The sequence below is a fragment of the Zophobas morio genome, unplaced genomic scaffold, assembly GCF_036711695.1.
Source record: "Zophobas morio isolate AGI-343-1 ecotype UQ-CSIRO unplaced genomic scaffold, CSIRO_AGI_Zmor_V1 ptg000004l, whole genome shotgun sequence".
In the NCBI taxonomy this organism is placed as follows: domain Eukaryota; kingdom Metazoa; phylum Arthropoda; class Insecta; order Coleoptera; family Tenebrionidae; genus Zophobas; species Zophobas morio.
In genome coordinates, this window is record NW_026972109.1 from 3828398 (window position 1) to 3847316 (window position 18919).

The 18919-nt window shown below is 32.1% G+C and overlaps 1 protein-coding gene across 1 annotated transcript in view; it reads right to left on the minus strand.

Moving 5' to 3' along the window:
• LOC135137772 (uncharacterized) overlaps positions 1-18919 on the minus strand; it is a 58472-nt gene that overhangs the window by 14169 nt on the left and 25384 nt on the right. Inside the window, exons 2-3 of the mRNA XM_064067509.1 lie at positions 16408-16584; positions 1401-1533 (exon numbers count right to left, since the gene is read on the minus strand). Coding sequence (XP_063923579.1) covers positions 1401-1533; positions 16408-16468 — 194 coding nt within the window. The 5' untranslated portion in view covers positions 16469-16584. The remainder of the gene's footprint in view (positions 1-1400; positions 1534-16407; positions 16585-18919) is intronic.

Here is an 18919-nt window from a genome sequence, read left to right on the forward strand (position 1 = left end):
AATGTAGAACATAAGATTTGGCATTTAGAATCTAGGATATATAACCTAAATTCTTGATAATTCAGCTAATAGAAGTTGTACCGTGTATAATATTTCTCACAGATTACAAATTTGAGGTTGCTTTTACTAGACAGACATAAATCAGGAAATTTGAAACCACTCATCTTCAAAAAAATTTTAAATATGAAATTTAATAATTTCGGTATAAAAAAAAGCATTGCCCTGCTGAAAATTTCCTGTAAATTATAAATCTGAACCGAGGTTTTCAATAAATCTAACATAAAGAAAAAGCAAACGAAGGTATGATTTTTTAAGTCATCTTTTTTTGTTATTTGTCTACTCGTCCAAGACCACTGCGTGTTTAAAGTTGGCCTTTTTTTAAATTTTAAACCAAAGCTGTTTGTCTTCAGTGTGAATAGCTTTACAGGTTCTTAATTTTTTTATATTTTTATTTTTCATGATTCTACATGCAATTTTGAACTTTTACATACTTAATTTTTCTTTGTCTTCTATTCCTATCAATCAATCATGTTTCTCTGTCAAAGTTTTGTATTTAACACATGATTTTTGCAGGCAAATTAAATTTTGCCTGTTACCAGAGACCCGGTTTTCAATAATATAAATTAGCGCTGGCGCCGTATTGACATTTGCAACCAGCAATACACTAAGTAATAGTTGGTTTCTAGTGTCTTGCGTGTTCTGTTGACATTATAGCAACTATCTTTAATGCCCTAGGGTATTATTTGGTCAATAACGTACCTCAATAACAAAGTGGTAAGACAAAAAATATATATAATATCAGTAACTGTAAGAAGAACTCCAGACAGTGGTCGTACAACTTCAATTAGAACAGAGGAGAGGTAAATACAGAAGGGCTGTCATTTTTTTGTTACGCCTCTGAAACACAACTAAAACAAACGACGATTGGAGTGACAAAAAGCTCCTCAAAAGTTGTCCCAAACTGACTCGCTTTAAATTTTATTTTCTATCCACTTCGTTTTAAATTGTCTTTGATACCTCACACAAACTTTTTTTATTTAATTATTTGCACACAAATTCGCCAGTTCGCAAAACTGTGTTGACAGAAATGATATATTTTATTTTCTCGCTTCCGCAACACTGTAACTACGGATATCCTTGGCCCTTATTCTTTCAGGGGTCTGAACGGATAATAAGATTTATTTTTTTAGGTCCTCGATAAAGTTGAAACTAAAGAAATATGGATTACTAATCTTATTTTCACAGAAAAACAGAGAAGTTTTCGGAGCTTTTTGCTGAAGTCGCTCCTCACCCTTGCATTTTTCAAAATCTGACACGGAAAATTTAATTTCATCGAAGAACATTATATGCAACAGAAAATCAGAAGTAAAAAAATTCTCGACATTGTTCAATCGCCATACCTGCCATGAATTTTCTTCAGTTCCTGTCTCTTCTGCCACTCGTTGATGGATGTGACCACGGATTTGTAAATTTCAGCATCGTTGAGCTCGTCCAGCACCTCCAGGGACGGGCTGAGCCACGGCACCGATGCCCCTTGAACGAAACAGATACATGCAAATTACTCTCGCAACCACAGTACGTCCATGTTGCAAAGTTTAATTAAAATTTTGGTAGTAATTATGTACGGTACGTTAACTCCGGTGGCACAAAAAAAAAATGTATGCTTATTTAAGAAAAACCTTGATTTACTTCTGGTAATGACATGTAGCTGTCGCAAGATGTTATGCTTGGAAAACACTACGATCGGTGGTATCCTGTCAAAAATCGAATTTGCTTTTCAAACCAAATTACGCCGGATGCGACATCGATTCATTAATATTGCTTGTATTAAATACGATTTAACACAGCTGTGGTTCTTGTAAGTGATTAAATAGCGCTTGTTCAGACTGGCTGTGAGGAAGAGTAATTAAGTCAATGCTTGCGTGCACTCATTATAATCTTTCTATTTGTCGTCATGGTTTCGTTTTATGAGAAGGTAATCAACTAAGAGTTACATTAAAGAGCTTGTAATGTATAATCGCATAACAGTTATTTAGCATGTAATTTCTATTTCCAAAGAACGCCTTGTCGTTGGCAGAAGGCGGCTATAAACAATCGTGGACCACTTCTGTGTATTACGCCCTCGTGGTAGTCGCGGTGTACTCCTTCGAGGAAAAGTTTAATGACTCACTATGTACAGAACTGTGTTTGTAGTTCATACATGTATAATAAAATCCTATTATTTCGGTAATTATTTATTTATTTGTGAGCGCATTGTTCGGAACTGCTTAATGCCAGTGTTTCGGTTATCAAAGAGAAGAAAGCATAAGATTGTTGTTGAAAAAAGTTTAACTTAAACAGAGATTATTGTTACGAATTACAATTCAAACGAAATTACTTCCGAATGCCGCAATAGAAGACTAGAAATACATTATAAATTCATTAGTTTGGAAGATGGCCGCATTTTCCGTTTCCTGTAACGCAATTAAAGTCGTTCCTTTGAATATAAATACAGTGTTGTCGAAGACATACGAAACCTGGTTACTCCATAAACAAATACGTGATGATTTTATAAACAATTGTAACGTCAGTATTGTAAATTTTGACGATCCATTCACTATTCCGTAACTAGAATATTTTGTTATGCAAGACTGACGCAAAATAATTTGCCTCAAAATTTTAAATACTCAACTCTGGAAATTATTTACAAGTTTATATTCTTAGTTTCGATGCACAGCGGGTATGCCGTTGCAATAATCTGTGGCCAAACAATTCAGTACGAAGTTCCCAACTAAAATTACGGTCTTAGTAGATGCCTCAAGATTTTACATTTTATGTAAACCCAGCTCTCGTATTAATAGCACAGACGAGAACTTTATTCCAAAACACGTGCTGCATACAATTTGAAAATAAATTAGACATTATTGAAGTTGTAAAAGTTTCTTAACACGTGAAGGCATAAATAATATTTTATTGATTAGTCTGGCTCAGCGTGAAATGAAAGTATTAAAATAGCAGTAAATTGTGATTACGATAACTGTACTCATACTCGTACAAACCACTGTCTGCTAAAGTTTTCGCATTTTGAGTCATATCGTGCTAAAAAAAAGAAGTTATGACAATGATGTTATTAGGCAAATTTGTTTCAACTCTAAAAACGTTGTCACGAATTCTGAATCTTTCTGTGTCATCTAAACATCATTGGCGTAAAGGACGCACGAAATCCAAACGTGCTTGGAAAGTTTTAAGATAATTTTTCGGTTTTGTGTAGCGTTTTATTTTGTCTCAAAAATGTTTAAGAACAAGACGTTTTTCTCTTATCGCTAAAGATAAATTTAATCTAACTGTGTTTTTTTTCCTGAATTTCAGTAACAAATTTTTGGAAATTTAAAAATTAGTGTTATCATAAAGATTTTCCTCTGAGAATTAACTGTAATTTAAAAATATGAATTTTTGCCTTTTTATTTTTTTTTATTTTTTTAATAAAAGTCGTAACATGAAACATCCTTACTTAAATCAGAAAAATTAAAAAAAATCAGGATCTAGAATCTAGTGTCTATAATTTAGGGTCCGGAATTTAGAATGTGAAATCTAGGATCGAGATTCTAGGATTTAAAATTTACGAGCAAGAATTTAGGGTTTAGAATTAGGATCTATTGAATTTAAAACCTAAAATTCAAGATCTAGAATCTAGACCTAGGACCTAGAATCTAGGATCTTGAATTTCCTCGCTTAATTAGAAAAGTTTTAAAAATCTTGATCTAGAATCGAAATTGAAGAATCTCGAATTTATTAACCAGCATTTACAATCTAGTGTTTAGAATTTAGGATCTGGGATCTAGGATTTAGAATCTAGGATCTACGATCTAAAATCTAGGAGTTAAAGTTTAGGATCAAGGATCTATGATCTAGAATTAGGATCTATATCTATAGAACTTAAAACCCAAAAATTTAAAATCTAGAATCTAGGATCTTAAATCTCCTCGCTTACTAAGGAAAATTTAAAAAATCAGAATCTAGAATCGTGATTGAAGAATTTCGAATCTATGGTCCAGAATCTACAACAATCTAGTGTCTAGAATTTATGATCTGTGATCTAGAATCCTGGGATTCTAAAATCTAGGATCTAGAATCTAGGATTTAAAGTTTACAATCAAGAATCTAGGGCCTAGAATTAGGATTTAAAACCGAAAATTCAAAATCTAGGATCTAGAATCTAGGGTTTAGCATCTACAATCTAGGATTTTGAATCTCTTCGCTTAATCAGAAAAATTTTAAAAAATCTGGATTTAGAATCGAGATTGAAGAATCTCGAATCTATGATCCAGGTTCTATAATCTAGTGTCTAGAATTTAGGATCTGGGATTCAGGATCGAGGATCTAGAATCTATGATTTAGAATCTAGGATGTTGAATTTAGAATCTTGAAACTCTAAATCTAGGATCCAGAATCTAGGATTTAAAATTTAGGATCAAGAATCAAGGGTCTAAAATTAGGAACTATAAAATCTAAAACTGAAAATCCAAAATCTATGATCTAGAATCTAGAACCTAGAATCTAGTATCTAGGATACAGGATTTTGAATTCAGGATTTAGAATTTAAAATCTAATCGAGAATCTAGGAACGTGGGTGTAGAATTTAGAATCTACGATCTAAAGTCTACAATTTAGGAACCTAGAACATAGAGAATCACAGATCACGAATCTCGGATATAGAATCTATTGTCTAGAATCGAGACTCTAGAATTTAAAATTTACGAACAAGAATTTTTAGTTTAGAATTAGGATCTATAGAATTTAAAACCTAAAATTCAAAATCTAGCATCTAGGACCTAGGATCTAGGATCTAGAATCTAGGACCTAAGATCTAGGATATGAAATTTAAAATATGAATTAGAAACTGAAACTACCTTTCAGGATATCGATTATTATAGAATCTAGGCTCCAGGATATATGATGTAGAATCGAGGACCAAGAAATTAAAATTTTGAATGTGGCATGTGGACTCTGAGATATAGAATCTGGGGTCTAGAATCTTTGATTTAGAATCTAGGAATTAGACTAGAAATCTAGGATATTATATCTAGAATATAGAATACAGTAGTATCTAGGATATAGAATCTGGGCTTTAGAATCTAAGATCTAGGATCTAGGATTTAAAATCTGAGATTCAGAGATCTAGAATCTAAGATCTAAAGTCTAAAATTTAGGAACCTAGAACATAGGAAGTAGAACTAAAATCAAGAATCACCGTTCCAAAATCTGGGATGTAGAATTTAAAATACAGTATCTATGAATTAGGACCTATAAACTACATTTTAGGATATCGGTTCGAGAATATAGGTTCTAGGATTTAAGATCTAAGATTAAGAATCTGAGATTTAGAATCGGGGATGTAGAATCTGAGATATGGAATCCCGCGTCTACAATCTGGGATTTAGAATCTAGGAACTAGAATATAGAATCTAGGATATAGTATCTAGGATCTAGAGTGTGGGCTTTAGAATCTAAGGTCTAGAATCTAAGATCTAGGTTCTACAATTTAAGGTTTAGAATCTAGGATCTAGAATCTTGCATTTAAAATCTGGGATCCAGAACCTAGGATCTAGAGTTTGAAATTTAGGAACCAAGGGCATAGGGAGCAGAACTAAAAGCAAGAATCACGGATGTAGAAACTATTTTCCGAAAATCTATACACTGGGATCTAGAATCTAGATTCAAGGATGAAGGATGTAGGATATGGAATTAGAAATACACTATCTATGAATCAGGAGCTATAAACTACGTTTCAGGATCTCAGTTCTAGAATCTAGTATCTAGAATTTAGAGTTTAGGACCTAGGATCTGGAATCTAGGGTCTAATATCTAGAGTCAGAAAAATTAAAAAAATTCAGGATCTAGAATGGAGATCGAAGAATCTCGAATCTATGATCCAGGACCTACAATCTAGTGTTTATAATTTAGAATCTGGGATCTAGAATCTAGGAACTTGAATCTAAAATCCTGAGGTTTTAAAATCTTGGATTAAAAATTTAGGATCAAGAATCTGTGAATTTAGAATTAGAATCTGTAAAATGTAAAATCCAAAATCTGATCTAGAATCTAGGCCCTAGGAGATAGAATCTATGGTTTAGTATCTAGAATCTAAAATTTATGGTCTAGAATTAAGGATCTAGGATCTAAGATCTAGAATCTAGGATCGAGGGCGTAGAATCGAGAATCTACGATCTAGAGTCTAAAATTTAAGAACCTAGAACAGAACACTGGGAGCAGAATTAGAAGCAAGGATCACGGATCTCGAATCTCGGATATAGAATTTATTGTCTAGAATCTATGATCTAGAATATGAAATTTAAAATCTGGTGTCTATAAATTAGAAACTGAAACTACATTTTAAAATATCGGTTCTAGAATATATGATGTAGGATCTAAAACCAAGAATCTGAGATTTAGATGTAGTATCTAGAATCTAGATTGGAGCACGAAAGATGTAGGATATGAATTTAAAATACAGTATCTATGAATTAGGACATATAAACTACGTTTAAGGATCTCAGTTCTATAATCTAGGATCTAGAATTTAGAGTTTAGGACCTGGGATCTAGAATCTAAGGTCTAATATCTAGATTCTAGAGTCTAGGATCTTGAACCTCCTCGCTCAAATCAGAAAAAAATAAAAAATTTAGGACCTAGAATGGACATCGAAGAATCTCGAATCTACGATCTAGGACCTACAATCTAGCGTCTAGAATTTAGAATCTGGGATCTAGAATCTAGGATCTAGAATCTAGGATTTAGAATCTAGGAACTTGAATCTAAAATCCTGGGGTTCTAAAATCTTGGATTTAAAATTTAGGATCAAGAATCTGTGCATTTAGAATTAGAATCTGTAAAATCTAAAACCTAAAATCCAAAATCTGATCTATAATCTAGGACCTAGGATCTATAATCTAGGGTCTAGTATCTAGAATCTAAAATCTAGGGTATAGAATTAAGGATCTAGGATCTAAGATCTAAAATCTAGGATCGAGGGCGTAGAAGCGAGAATCTTCGATCTAGAGTCTAAAATTTAAGAACCTAGAACAGAACACTGGGAGCAGAATTAGAAACAAGAATTACGGATCTTGAATCTCGGATGTAGAATCTATTATCTAGAATCTATGATCTAGAATATGAAATTTAAAATATGGTGTCTATGAATTAGAAACTGAAACTACACTTTAGGATATTATAGAATCCAAAGTCTGAAATTTAGTAACCTAGAACATGGGAAGCAAAACTAAAATGAAGAATCACGGATCCTGAATCTCGGATGTAGAATCTATTTTTCTAGAATCTATCGGTTTAAGAAGAAATTTAAGACCTAGGATTGTAGACGTAGTATCTAGAATCTAGATTGGAGTATGAAAGATGTAGGATATGGAATTTAAAATACAGTATGTATGAATTAGAACCTATAAACTACGTTTTAGGATCTTAGTTCAATTTTAAGTTTAGGATCTAGAATCTAGGATATAGAAGTTGGGATTTAAAATCTAGGATCTAAAATCTGGGAACCAGAAACGAGGAACTAGGGTCTAGAATGTAGGATCTAGTGTCTAAGATGTAGAATATAGGATTTGAAATATATGAATCAGAATCTAGATTGCAGAGTGAAGAATCTAGAATATAGAATTTAAGATATAGTATCTGGAAATTAAGAACTGGGAACTACGTTTTAGAATCTAGAATCTAGAAGCTACAATTTAGAAGCTGTGATCGGAAACATAAGATCTAGAACACCGATAGAGAATATAGGATTTAGAATTTAAAGTCTAAAATGTAGGGACAAGAATATAGGAATCAGACTCTTGTAACAAGGATCTAGGCTTTAGAAGTGTGGATTTAAATTTAACATGTATAGGATCTAAAATCTAAGAACTATGAACTATGGTAGAACCTAATATCTAGCTTCTAAAATGTAGAACTTAAAATTTGGAATTTAGAATCTAGGATATATAATCTAACCTTTAGTTAGCCATCCTCGCATAAATCAGGAAATTTTAAAACATCCATTTCAAAAATTTTTAAAATATGAAATTTAATAATTTTGTAAGCAAAAAAAGGATTGCACTGGTGAATATTTCCTACAAATTATAAATCTGAACTGAGATTTCCAATAAATCTAATATAAATGAAAAACGAAAAAACGTAATTTTTTTTTAAGTCATCTTTTTTGGTAATTGTACACTCTTCCAAGATCACTGCGTGTTTAAAGTTGGCTTTTTCCTATTTTACCTTACAGGTTCTTAATTTTTTTATATTTTTACTGTTCATGATTGTAGATGCAGATTTGATCTTTTTACATACTCCTGTACTTGTGGTTTATGAATCTGCTTCAACCTACTTAATTTTTCTTTGTCTTCTAGTTATATCAATCAATTATGTTTCACCAACAAATTTTTTTACTTGCACAGCGAACTGTATTCAAATTTCTGGCTGTTTTTGTTTAAGTAACGAATTAAGTGTTTATTTTTTAATTAAAAGTTTTTAAAATGAAGTAAGAATAAATTAATAGGAAATTATCTGAAACTTTTTGCATTCATTCATAAACGGATTTTCTTGCGTTAATAGAAATTGTAAACACCGAAGCAAAAATGATTTATGCTTTTTGTAGCGCAATTTATTTTTAGCGTGCAATTTTTCCAGTTACTTCTCAAGTCTTGCAAAAATTCAGTGATTATCTACTACCTAGTTCTCAAAGTCTCCCGTTGTTTGATGAATAATCTTGCAATAGTGACCGTGGTTTAGATTTAGCGAGTCTGAATAAAGAACAATCACTTTTTATTATACATCAGAAAGAATGTAAAAAATGTTTAAATAACTCTGCAAAATCCTACTTCACCAGAACAGGACACGACTTAGCAAACATTGTGCAACAAATTCCTCCACATTATTGCCTTAAAACCCGCGACCATTCTTCAAACAAACAACCCAAAGTTAAACATTTGCGAACCTCCAAGACCGCGAAACTTTGCAAATTTTTCAGCTGAAAAGTCAGCGCACCTTAATTTATATTTTTCAGACACATAACCACCTGAAATACTTAATTGCCCGCCAACAACAGGTTACGTGACGCATTTCTCGCCGTCAAGCGCTCGTTTATCTAAAACCAGCGCAATCAAAATCGATTCACAGTTTATTTCATGGTGTCTGATCATTTTTTGATTACTTCGGCTGTACGGTCCGGTTTTGCAACATAAAAATTCTGCACCAATCGGAAATTCATTTTCCGTCAGATCGTCCCTTGATCTCGATCTTAAAGCTTCATTGAACTGACCCCATCTCATATCTGCCGATTGAAATTCAGCTCTGCTTAACTTTCTATTCGAACTTGACATGTTCCCGCAATTCGCACTTTCTACTTAACGAAATCAGATGATGCGTTTGCCGAGTGATTAGTTAATTAGTTGCGTCAATTTTGATTTGGATGTGCAATTGTGGATGTCGTTCACCTCTTTTAAAGCGCAGTCAGTGTATTTATTTTAATTGTAAACAAAGACGTAAAAATTGTTTACAAAAAGTTTTTCGAAAACAACTTCCGGAACATTGTGATCTGGACATTGCCACACACAGTTAGAACGGACACTAATAATCGGCAAATAGAAAGTTTCATCAGTGTTTACAAAATTCGTACATGTGGGTACAATTAAAACTATTGCAAACAGGGGAATTACATTTGGAGTGCATCCTTACGAACTTTCGCAACGTTAAACATGATTAATTACTTAGACGTGACCTTTTGTGATTTCAAATTATGCACCGAAAACATAGGAAACTGTTTCCAACAAAGGAAGCTATGATGTAAAATTGTCGGACGTAATTGCCTTTATTAGTATTCATTCGAAAAGAAAGTTGAAAATTTAGCACGTATGGCGTTTATTTAAGTTTGAGTTGTCTGTGTTTGTAGTTCATTAGCATACTGGCACGAAATTTGCCATGTAGAACAAAAAGTTTTAAAAGGAAAAAGTTTCAGAGCAAATAATGTTGGTTGACATCAAACGCGTTTGTTAAATTCGCGATATTTACTTCTTCCTTTATGAAAATCAAAGTGTAAAAAGTAGCATGAATTTAAATTCGAGCGAGCGGTTGGTTATTTTTTTTATTTTTTGATGCTTAGTTTTATTATCACGGTGACGAAGTTTCCAACTCGGAAAATGAACACGGTTTTTCAATTACAGTAAGACAAACTTAAAATAAAATGGTCTAGTTTTTCGATTCGAATTGAACTGTTGTAGCATGACGTGATTTTTATTTAAGAGTGTTTTAGTCCTCAAGCCAAAAAGTAAACTCGTAGGGCGTGAATTTTGCCTTTTGACTGATCATTCCACAAAAATTAGTACCTCAATTCATGTATGTTTTTTGGCCTAATTATACTCAATTAGATTTTGTTATATTTTTATTGATTTGTTATAAAATTAAAAGTAAATAACAACATTGTCAAAATAACGCAGGAGAAAATAACAAAAGAATGGATTAAAAATGAGGACGATTTTTTTTTACTCCCAAAAACATTTTAGGTACGTGTCACAAACAACTTTTTTTAACGCTCCCAAAAATACCTCAATACGACTAATATGACTAAAGCAAATATTTCTCGAAAATACATATAGTGTGCTAAATATAACTAAATCATCCGAGTTGATCGTCAATAGTTCGTAATTTTTTGGAACTGAGTCCGAAAAAGACTAATTTTACGGACACTTAAAAAAAGATTTTTTTCGAAAAGTTGTCTAACAATCTAGAATATAAACCTAGACGTGCTGATAGTAAAAATTGAGCGTGTCCCGGAGTAAGATTTTCGAAATACTCCATTTGAAAGTAATTTTTTTTAATCCTAAAATTTACCATATGGCTGATTTTGGAAAAATGGTAGGAACTGCTAAAGGAACGAAGCCGAAAGTAGCTTTTGGAGATTGAACATTAAAAAAATCCTTTAAGTAATTTTCGAAGGTACTCGAAGAAGAGTAAAAAATTTCAAGGGCGTGGGTGGGAGCTTTCATCAAAGCTGCGTAAAAATCCATAAAAATTCTAAAATACAAATCCCGACGAGCTTATTCGAAAGCGTTTTGATGGCTCCAGGTCAAAATTTGGGAAAGTCCGATTTTTAAAAATGATCTCAAGCTGTTTCTTGTCAGTAATTTTTTTTTCCATTTGTCTTTTTATTTGAAGCAAAAATTACATCTAATGATCTACATTCCAGGTCTTAAATCTTTAATGATAGAACCTAGATCCTAGGTTCCAGATTGTGGATTCTAGAACCTAAATCTTAGATCATATCTTTTGATCATAGATTCTGAATCCTAGATTTTAGATGCTAGATTCTAGATCCTAGATTTTAAATTCGAGATACTAGAGGTCCTAGACCTAGAATCTGGATCATTGATGCTAGATCCTACATTCTAGATCCCAGAATCCAGATCATAGATTCTATATCCTAGATTCTACATCGTAAATTCTAAATCCCAGATTGTAGATCCTAAAGCTTGAAACTATACTCTATATTCTAGATCCTATATCCTAGATTCTGTATTCTAGATTCTAGATTATAAATCTAAGATTTTGGATCTTACATCCTAAATGCCAGATCTTAGATTATAAATCCTAGATCCTAGATCATAAATTCTAAATCCACATTCTAAATTTTAGACTCTAAATCACAGATTCTAGATCCTTGATTCTAGGTTCCAGATCATACATTTTAAATCCTAGATTCTAGATGGTAAATTTTAAATCCACATTCTAGATGTTAGACTCTAAATCACAAATTCTGGATCCTAGATTCCAGTTCGTAAATTCTAAATCCAGATTCTAGGTCTTAGATTCTAAATCCCAGATGCTAGATGTTAGATTATAAATCCCAGATTATAGATCTAAGACATTGCTAAGATTTCCCGTTGAGACTTATCTGTAGAGATCCTGTAGTCCCTTGATTTTAGATCTTAAATTCTAGATCTTATAGCCTAGATTCTAAATTTTAGATTCTAAATCGCAGATCTTAGATACTATATTCTATATCCTAGATCCTATACTTTAGATCCTAGATTCTACATTCGAAATTCTAAATCCCAAATTTTAGATCCTAGATTTTAAATCTCAGATTCTAGATCATAAATTCTGAATCCTAGACCCTACATCCTAGATGCTAGATTTTGAAACTATATTCTAGATCCTAGATTCTGTATTCTAGATCCTAGATTATAAATCTCAGTCCGATTCCCAGATTCTAAATCCTAGATTCTCGATCCTAGATTCCAAATACCAGATTCCGGACCCACATTCTAGATTCTAAACTCTAGATCGTAAATTCTAAATCCAGACTTTAGATGTTAGATTCTAAATCCCAGATGCTTGATGTTAGATTATAAATCCCAGATTATAGATCTAAGACATTGCTAAGATTTCCCACTGAGACTTATCTGTATTTAAAAAATATAAATTTATTTTTGACTTCTGTGTTCTAAAACTATCCTATTTTCCAGAAAGTAGACAATAAATGAGAAATATTAAAAAATATATTTTGAAAAATTAATAAAAATACTAGAAGTTTGTGATAATCTCGCCAATAAAAGTCATAGCGTGTAAAATATTGCTCACAGATTACAAATTTGAGGTTGCCCTTTCTAAACATCTTCGCATAATTTAGAAAAATTTAAAAAATTTAGGATCTACAATCGAGTATCTAGAATTTGGGATATAGAATGTAGGATCTAGAATCAAGGATCCAGAATCTGCAATCTACGATCTAAAATCTAGGATCTAAAATTTGGGATTTAGAACCTAGGATCTAAAATCAGGGATTTAAAATCTAAGATGTAGAATCTAGGTTATAAAAAATAATATCTATGATCTACGATCTAGAATCTGGGATTTAGAATGTAATATCTAGAACCTAGGCTATAAGATCTAGAATCTAAGATATAGCGCCAGCATTTAAGATTTACAATCCGTATTTAGAATCTAGGATGTAGAATATAGCATCCAGAATCTGAGATTTAGAATTTAGGATCTAGAATCTGAGATTTAGAATCTAAAATCTGGAATCTAGGATTTAGAATCTGGGAACCAGACTCTGGGATTTATAATTTCGGATGTCGAATCTAGAATGCAAAATATATGATCTAGGATATAGGATCTAGAATATAGAATATAGTTTCAAGATCTAAAATCTGGAATTTAGATGGAATTTAGAATGTAAGATCTAGAACCTAGGCTATAACATCTAGAGTCTAAGATATAAAATATAGGGTCTAGAATCTAAGATTTACAATTCGTATCTGAAATCTAAGATGTAGGACATAGCATCCAGAATTTGAGATCTAGAATCTAAAATCTGGAATCTAGGATTTAGAATCTGGGAACCAAACTCTGGGATTTATAATCTCGAATGTAGAATCTAGAATACAAAATATATGATCTAGGATTTAGGACCTATAATATTGAATGTAGTTTCAAGAACTAAAATCTGGAATTTAGAATGTAACATCTAGAACCCAGGCTATAACATCTAAAGTCTAAGATATAAAATATAGGGTCTAGAATCTAAGATTTACAATCCGTATCTGGAATCTAAGATGTAGGATATAGCATCCAGAATCTGAGATTTAAAATCTAATATCTAGAATCTGAGATTTAGAATCTAAAATCTGGAATCTAGGATTTAGAATCTAGAATACAGAATCTATTTTTGAAGAAATAATGGCAAAAAAACCTTCTAGAGATCAAAATCTATAAAAAAAAACTCTTTTGCTAACTTTGAAAAAATGGTAGATATCTTCAAAGGAATTAAGCCAAAAATAACTTGTGAAGTTCAAAGTTTACAAAAAAAAATCTCTTTCGATAATTTTCGAAAGTGATCGAGAAAAGGTCAAAAATTTCTTAGAGTTTTTTAAAAACTAAAAAATGTTATCGATTCTGAAAAACGGTGGCAATTTTTGAATAAATAAAGCCAAAAAAAGTCTGGAGATCGAAATCTGTGGAAAAAAAATTTGGTAATTTTAGAAGGTGGTTGAAAAAAAACCAAAATTTCATAGAGAAGGATATTGAAAAATTGAGCTTTTGGGAAAGAAAAAGACAAATCAAAAACCTGAAAAATCGAAAAATTGAAGATACGAAAAATTGCAAAAACGCGAAATCGAGAAATCGGGATATCAAGAAGTCGAGAACACAAAAAGTTGAAAAACCAAAAATTCATAAATTGAAACATCAAGAAATCAAAATTCGGAAAATTGAAGAATCGAAAAATTGAAAAATCATTAAACTGAAACATCGCAACAAACTTTGAAGAATCGAGGAACTGAGGAATCGAAAAATTCAAAAATCCCAAAAAAATTAAGAAGTCCCGAAACTGAAACATCGAAAAATGTAAGTGGTTTTCCAAAAGTTTTGGAAAAGTTGATAAATAAAAAACCTCAAAAATCGACAAATGGAGAAACCGACAAATCGAAAATTTTGAAACGTCAAAAATGGATAAATTGCATTATAGAAAAATTTCAAAATTGAAAAATTGAAGAATCGAAAAATTGAAAAATCGCAGGAAAATTGAAAAATCGAGCAGTTGAAAAATCGAGAAATCGAAAAGTCGAAAAATGGAAAATTTTTAAAATTCGAAAATCGAAAAATGAAAAACTTGAGAAATCCAAAATTTGAGAAATTGAAAAACTGAAAAATCGAGAAGTCGAGAAATCAAAAAGTGAAGAACTGTAACATTGGAAAATTGAGAATTCGAAAAATAAAAACATCGAGAAATCGAAAATTTGAAGAAACGATAAATTGAAGAATCGAAAAACTGAAAAATCCCGAAACTGAAATATCGAATAATTGAAAAATTTAAGAAAAATTGAAGAATCGAAAAATAAAAAAATCCCATAAATAAAATATCGAAATAATGAGAAGTCATAAAATCGAAAACTAAAAAAACGAAAAACTGAAAAATTTAAAACCTGAAAAATCTAAAATTGAAGAATTGAAAATTGAAAAATAGAAAAATCGGCAATCGAGAAATCAAAAATTCAAAAAATGAAAAAATCGATTAATCGGGAAATCGTGAAATCGAAAAATCAAAAACATCAGAAATTGATAAATTGAAACATTGAAAAATTTAAAAATTGAAAGATTGAAGAATTGAAAAATTGAAAATGGTAAAACTGAAACAACGGAAAATTGAAAAATCGAAAATTTGAAGAATCGCGAAACTCAAGAACCGAAAAATTGAAAAATCCCAAAACCGAAAAACCTAAAATTTCATAGAGGATATTGAAAAATTGAGCTTTTAGAAAAGTCGCCTAAAAATTAGCAAAAAATTCTGCAATATAGATTTTCATGAGATGATTCGAAAAATATAGCGGCTTGAAAATTTCAAACCAAGATTTTCAAAATACTCTGGTTTGAATGAGCAACATGACAACTTTGAAAAAACGGTAGAAATCTTCGAAGAAACGAAGCCAAAAACAAATTCTGAAGTTCAAAGATTACAAAAAAATCCCTTTCGTCAATGTTTGAAAATGATCAAGAAAAGGTCAAAAATTTCGAAAGAAAAACTCTAAAAAATGCGATATTTTATCTTATCGATTCTGAAAAATGGTGTCAACTTTTGAAGAAATGCAGCTAAAAATAATTTCTGGACGTCGAAATCTATGAAAAAAAAACTCCTTTGGTAATTTTCGAAGGTGGTCGAAAGAGATTTAGATTTATTATGAACAATGAAGAAAAATAGTTTTAGACACCACATACAAACTTCTTCTTATCTTTCAGAAAAATATCGAACATCTCGTTAAATTAAGAAAAAAGTGATAAACCCATAGTGCAAAAACTCCCGTTTAACATTAATTAAAGCTTCAAGTTGTTTTTTAATTAATTTTTGTTGCAAAGTTGTTAGATTCTGCTGTACAGCCGGGCTTATTAAATAACAAAAAACCCGCCTTTGAAATTGGAAATCTAGCCTGATGAACATCGTGTTAAAGTGTAATTATCTTAGGAAAACGTAAATGGCACCATTACTGTGTAACCACATGAAAGTCAAAAAAACTTTAAGTTGAAATTCAAAACTCCGGATAATACGACATTTTTTTTTTAATTTACAACCCTCCTTAAGCTCCGCTCACACTTTTCCTCCCACAGACTTGACATTTCGCCAGAAAACGCCTCGTACGCCTTTTAAGTATTCACCATACGAAATTTCTATCCCAAGAACGAAAACCTGACACCCCGAACATTATTACCGAGCCATTAATCGGAAACCTTTTAGCCGTTCTTTTACTCAATTTATTCACTTCCAATAATTGAGCCAAAGGTTTCTATTTGTACTTTTTTCATTAAAAGCCGCAATTAGCGAAACGTCGAAAACTACTTCCTCGCGATTAGGCGTTCGTGTGGTCTAGTTTCACTTACCGGTGCAAAAAAATCCGATCAGAACCCACACACATGTCTGAACGTACATGTAGGACGGCATCGTTCATCACAAAAGTTTTTCACAACCATTGGTCTAGATTTAAACAACCACTAGAGTCCCGTCACATTACACTACACCCAAACACGAGGATCCTCTTCACAGCGATTAAGTCCCACCTGCAACAAAGACAAATTTTAGTCGGAGTTCGGCGGGGCAAATTTCTTTTCGTGACGAGTCATCGGACAAGAAGTGAACGTGCAAAGGTGCTAAACGACCACGTACTACTTTATTATTTGATACATTTCACAAATTTCACTTCATATGAGTACGATTATGAGTCAGGTTTGGGAAGACGGCACCGTTCTAGTGCTGTTGCATAAGAATTCGCAGGAAGAGATTATCAGTGGAAAAATTCGCGAATTGCTACACTAATTAAAAAGCACAACGAAAATGGACCGGAAATGCACAACTTTTGCTGAATTATTATAACGGTCCGAGATTTTGTTTTCACGAATGATCGTTAAAACAGTTAAAAATTGTCATTTGTTAATTAATTTACAACGTCGGAAGGTTTTTTTAATAAATATTTTTTACAAGTGAAAATAAAATCTCAGTCGGTAATAAAACACAGGCATCCCGAAATTTACTGAATGAAAATCCAAAAATTGTTTGCCTGACGGCTGTAAATGGATATGAAATCTCAAAAATAATAAAAGGCGAGTGTGAACAAATTTATACAATTACTTTTTTACGGTTATATGTACCGTATAAAACACGAGAAATTCAAGATATTTTAATTTAGAAGCTACTATAAATGTTAACAAAAACTTATTTTCAAGGTTTTTTATCATATGGAGTAATATTATTCCCAAATGTTTTTTTAATTTGAAAACTGTTTGAAAGCTTCTAAATTTTTTAAAGACTTCGAAAAACTCTTATAGGTTTTCAATGTCTTGTTTTAGAATTAGAAAAAATCTTACCGACCCCAGTTCGAAAAACTCTTATAGGTTTTCAATGTCTTGTTTGAGAATTAGAAAAAAATCTTACCGACCCCTAGTGTCTTTTTTATTTTGGGGGTCCTGAGTTTAAAAGATCCTAGGGAGCGCCAAGGAATGAGAGAATCGTAAGGACCCGTAGTACTTTATTTTTGAAAAAGTTTGAAAAAATCTAAAGGTATTCCCTACCTTATTTTAAAAGAATGGGGTAGGATCTTGGATGTTTCTGATCTCTTTTCAAGATCTGAAAAAATCTCGAGCGCTTTTGATTTTTTTTAAAAGTTCTAAAGACTCTTATAGGGCTTTAGAGTCTTTTTTAAGAATCAGAAAGAATCTCTGTATCTCTTTTATCTTGAGGAACCTGATATTTTATTTCTAAAAAGTTTGAAAGGATCTAAGGAGCTTCGAGTGTCGTATTTTAGAACGTAGAAGAGTCTTGAGGGTCGTAAATGTTTTTAAAGAGTTTGAAGGAACTGTAGAAGCCTTAGTGTCTTTTTCGAGATTGCGAGAAGATTTTTAAAAAATGAGAAAAGATTTTGGAGTCTCTAGTGTCTTTTTATATTTAAAAACATCTTCAGTGGTTTCGCTTTTTTTTAAGAGTTTGAAGGACTCTTCTAGGGCTTTATTGTCTTGTTTGAGTATGACAAAGGATCTGACGGACCCCTAATGTCTTTTTTGTCTTGAGGATTCTGGTATTTTATTTTCAAAGAGTTTGAAAGAATCTAAGAAGCTCCGAGTATTTTATTTTAAAGACCGTAGAAAAATCTTGAGGGTCCCGAATGATTTTAAAGAGTTTGAAGGAATCTTGGAAGCTGTAGCGTCTTTTTTGAGAATGCGAGGAGATCTTTGAAGAATGAGGAAAGATCTTGGAGTCTCTAGTGTCTTTTTGGAGTTTTAACTCCTTTCTTTTCCTATTATAGAACACGTATACGACGCGCACCGGAACAGGATGTCGATTGTTGAGTTCGAGCTAGAATTCGGTGTCGGTGTCGGTGTTGGTGTCGGTGTCGGGGCTCTTAATGCTTTTTTAAGACTTTGAAGGAAACTTGGGGGCCCCTAGTGTATTTTTGAAAACAAGAGAAGATCTTAAAGGAACGTGAAAAATCTTAAAAGAATGTGAAAAGATCTTTTGGGTCCCTAATGTCTTTTTTAAATTTAAAAACATCTTGAGGGATCTTGTTTTTTTTTTAAGAGTTTGAAGGACTCTTGTAGGGCTTTACTGTCATGCGTAAGTATGAGAAAGGATCTGACGGACCCCTAGTGTCTTTTTTATCTGGAGAATTCTGTATTTTGTTCTCAAAATGTTTGAAAGAATCTAAGGAGCTCCGAGTGTTTCATTTTAAAATCCGTAGAAGAATCTGGAGGATCCCGAATGATTTTAAAGAGTTTGAAGGAATCTTGGAAGCTGTAGCGTCTTTTTTGAGAATGCGAGGAGATCTTTGAAGAATGAGGAAAGATCTTGGAGTCTCTAGTGTCTTTTTGGAGTTTTAACTCCTTTCTTTTCCTATTATAGAAC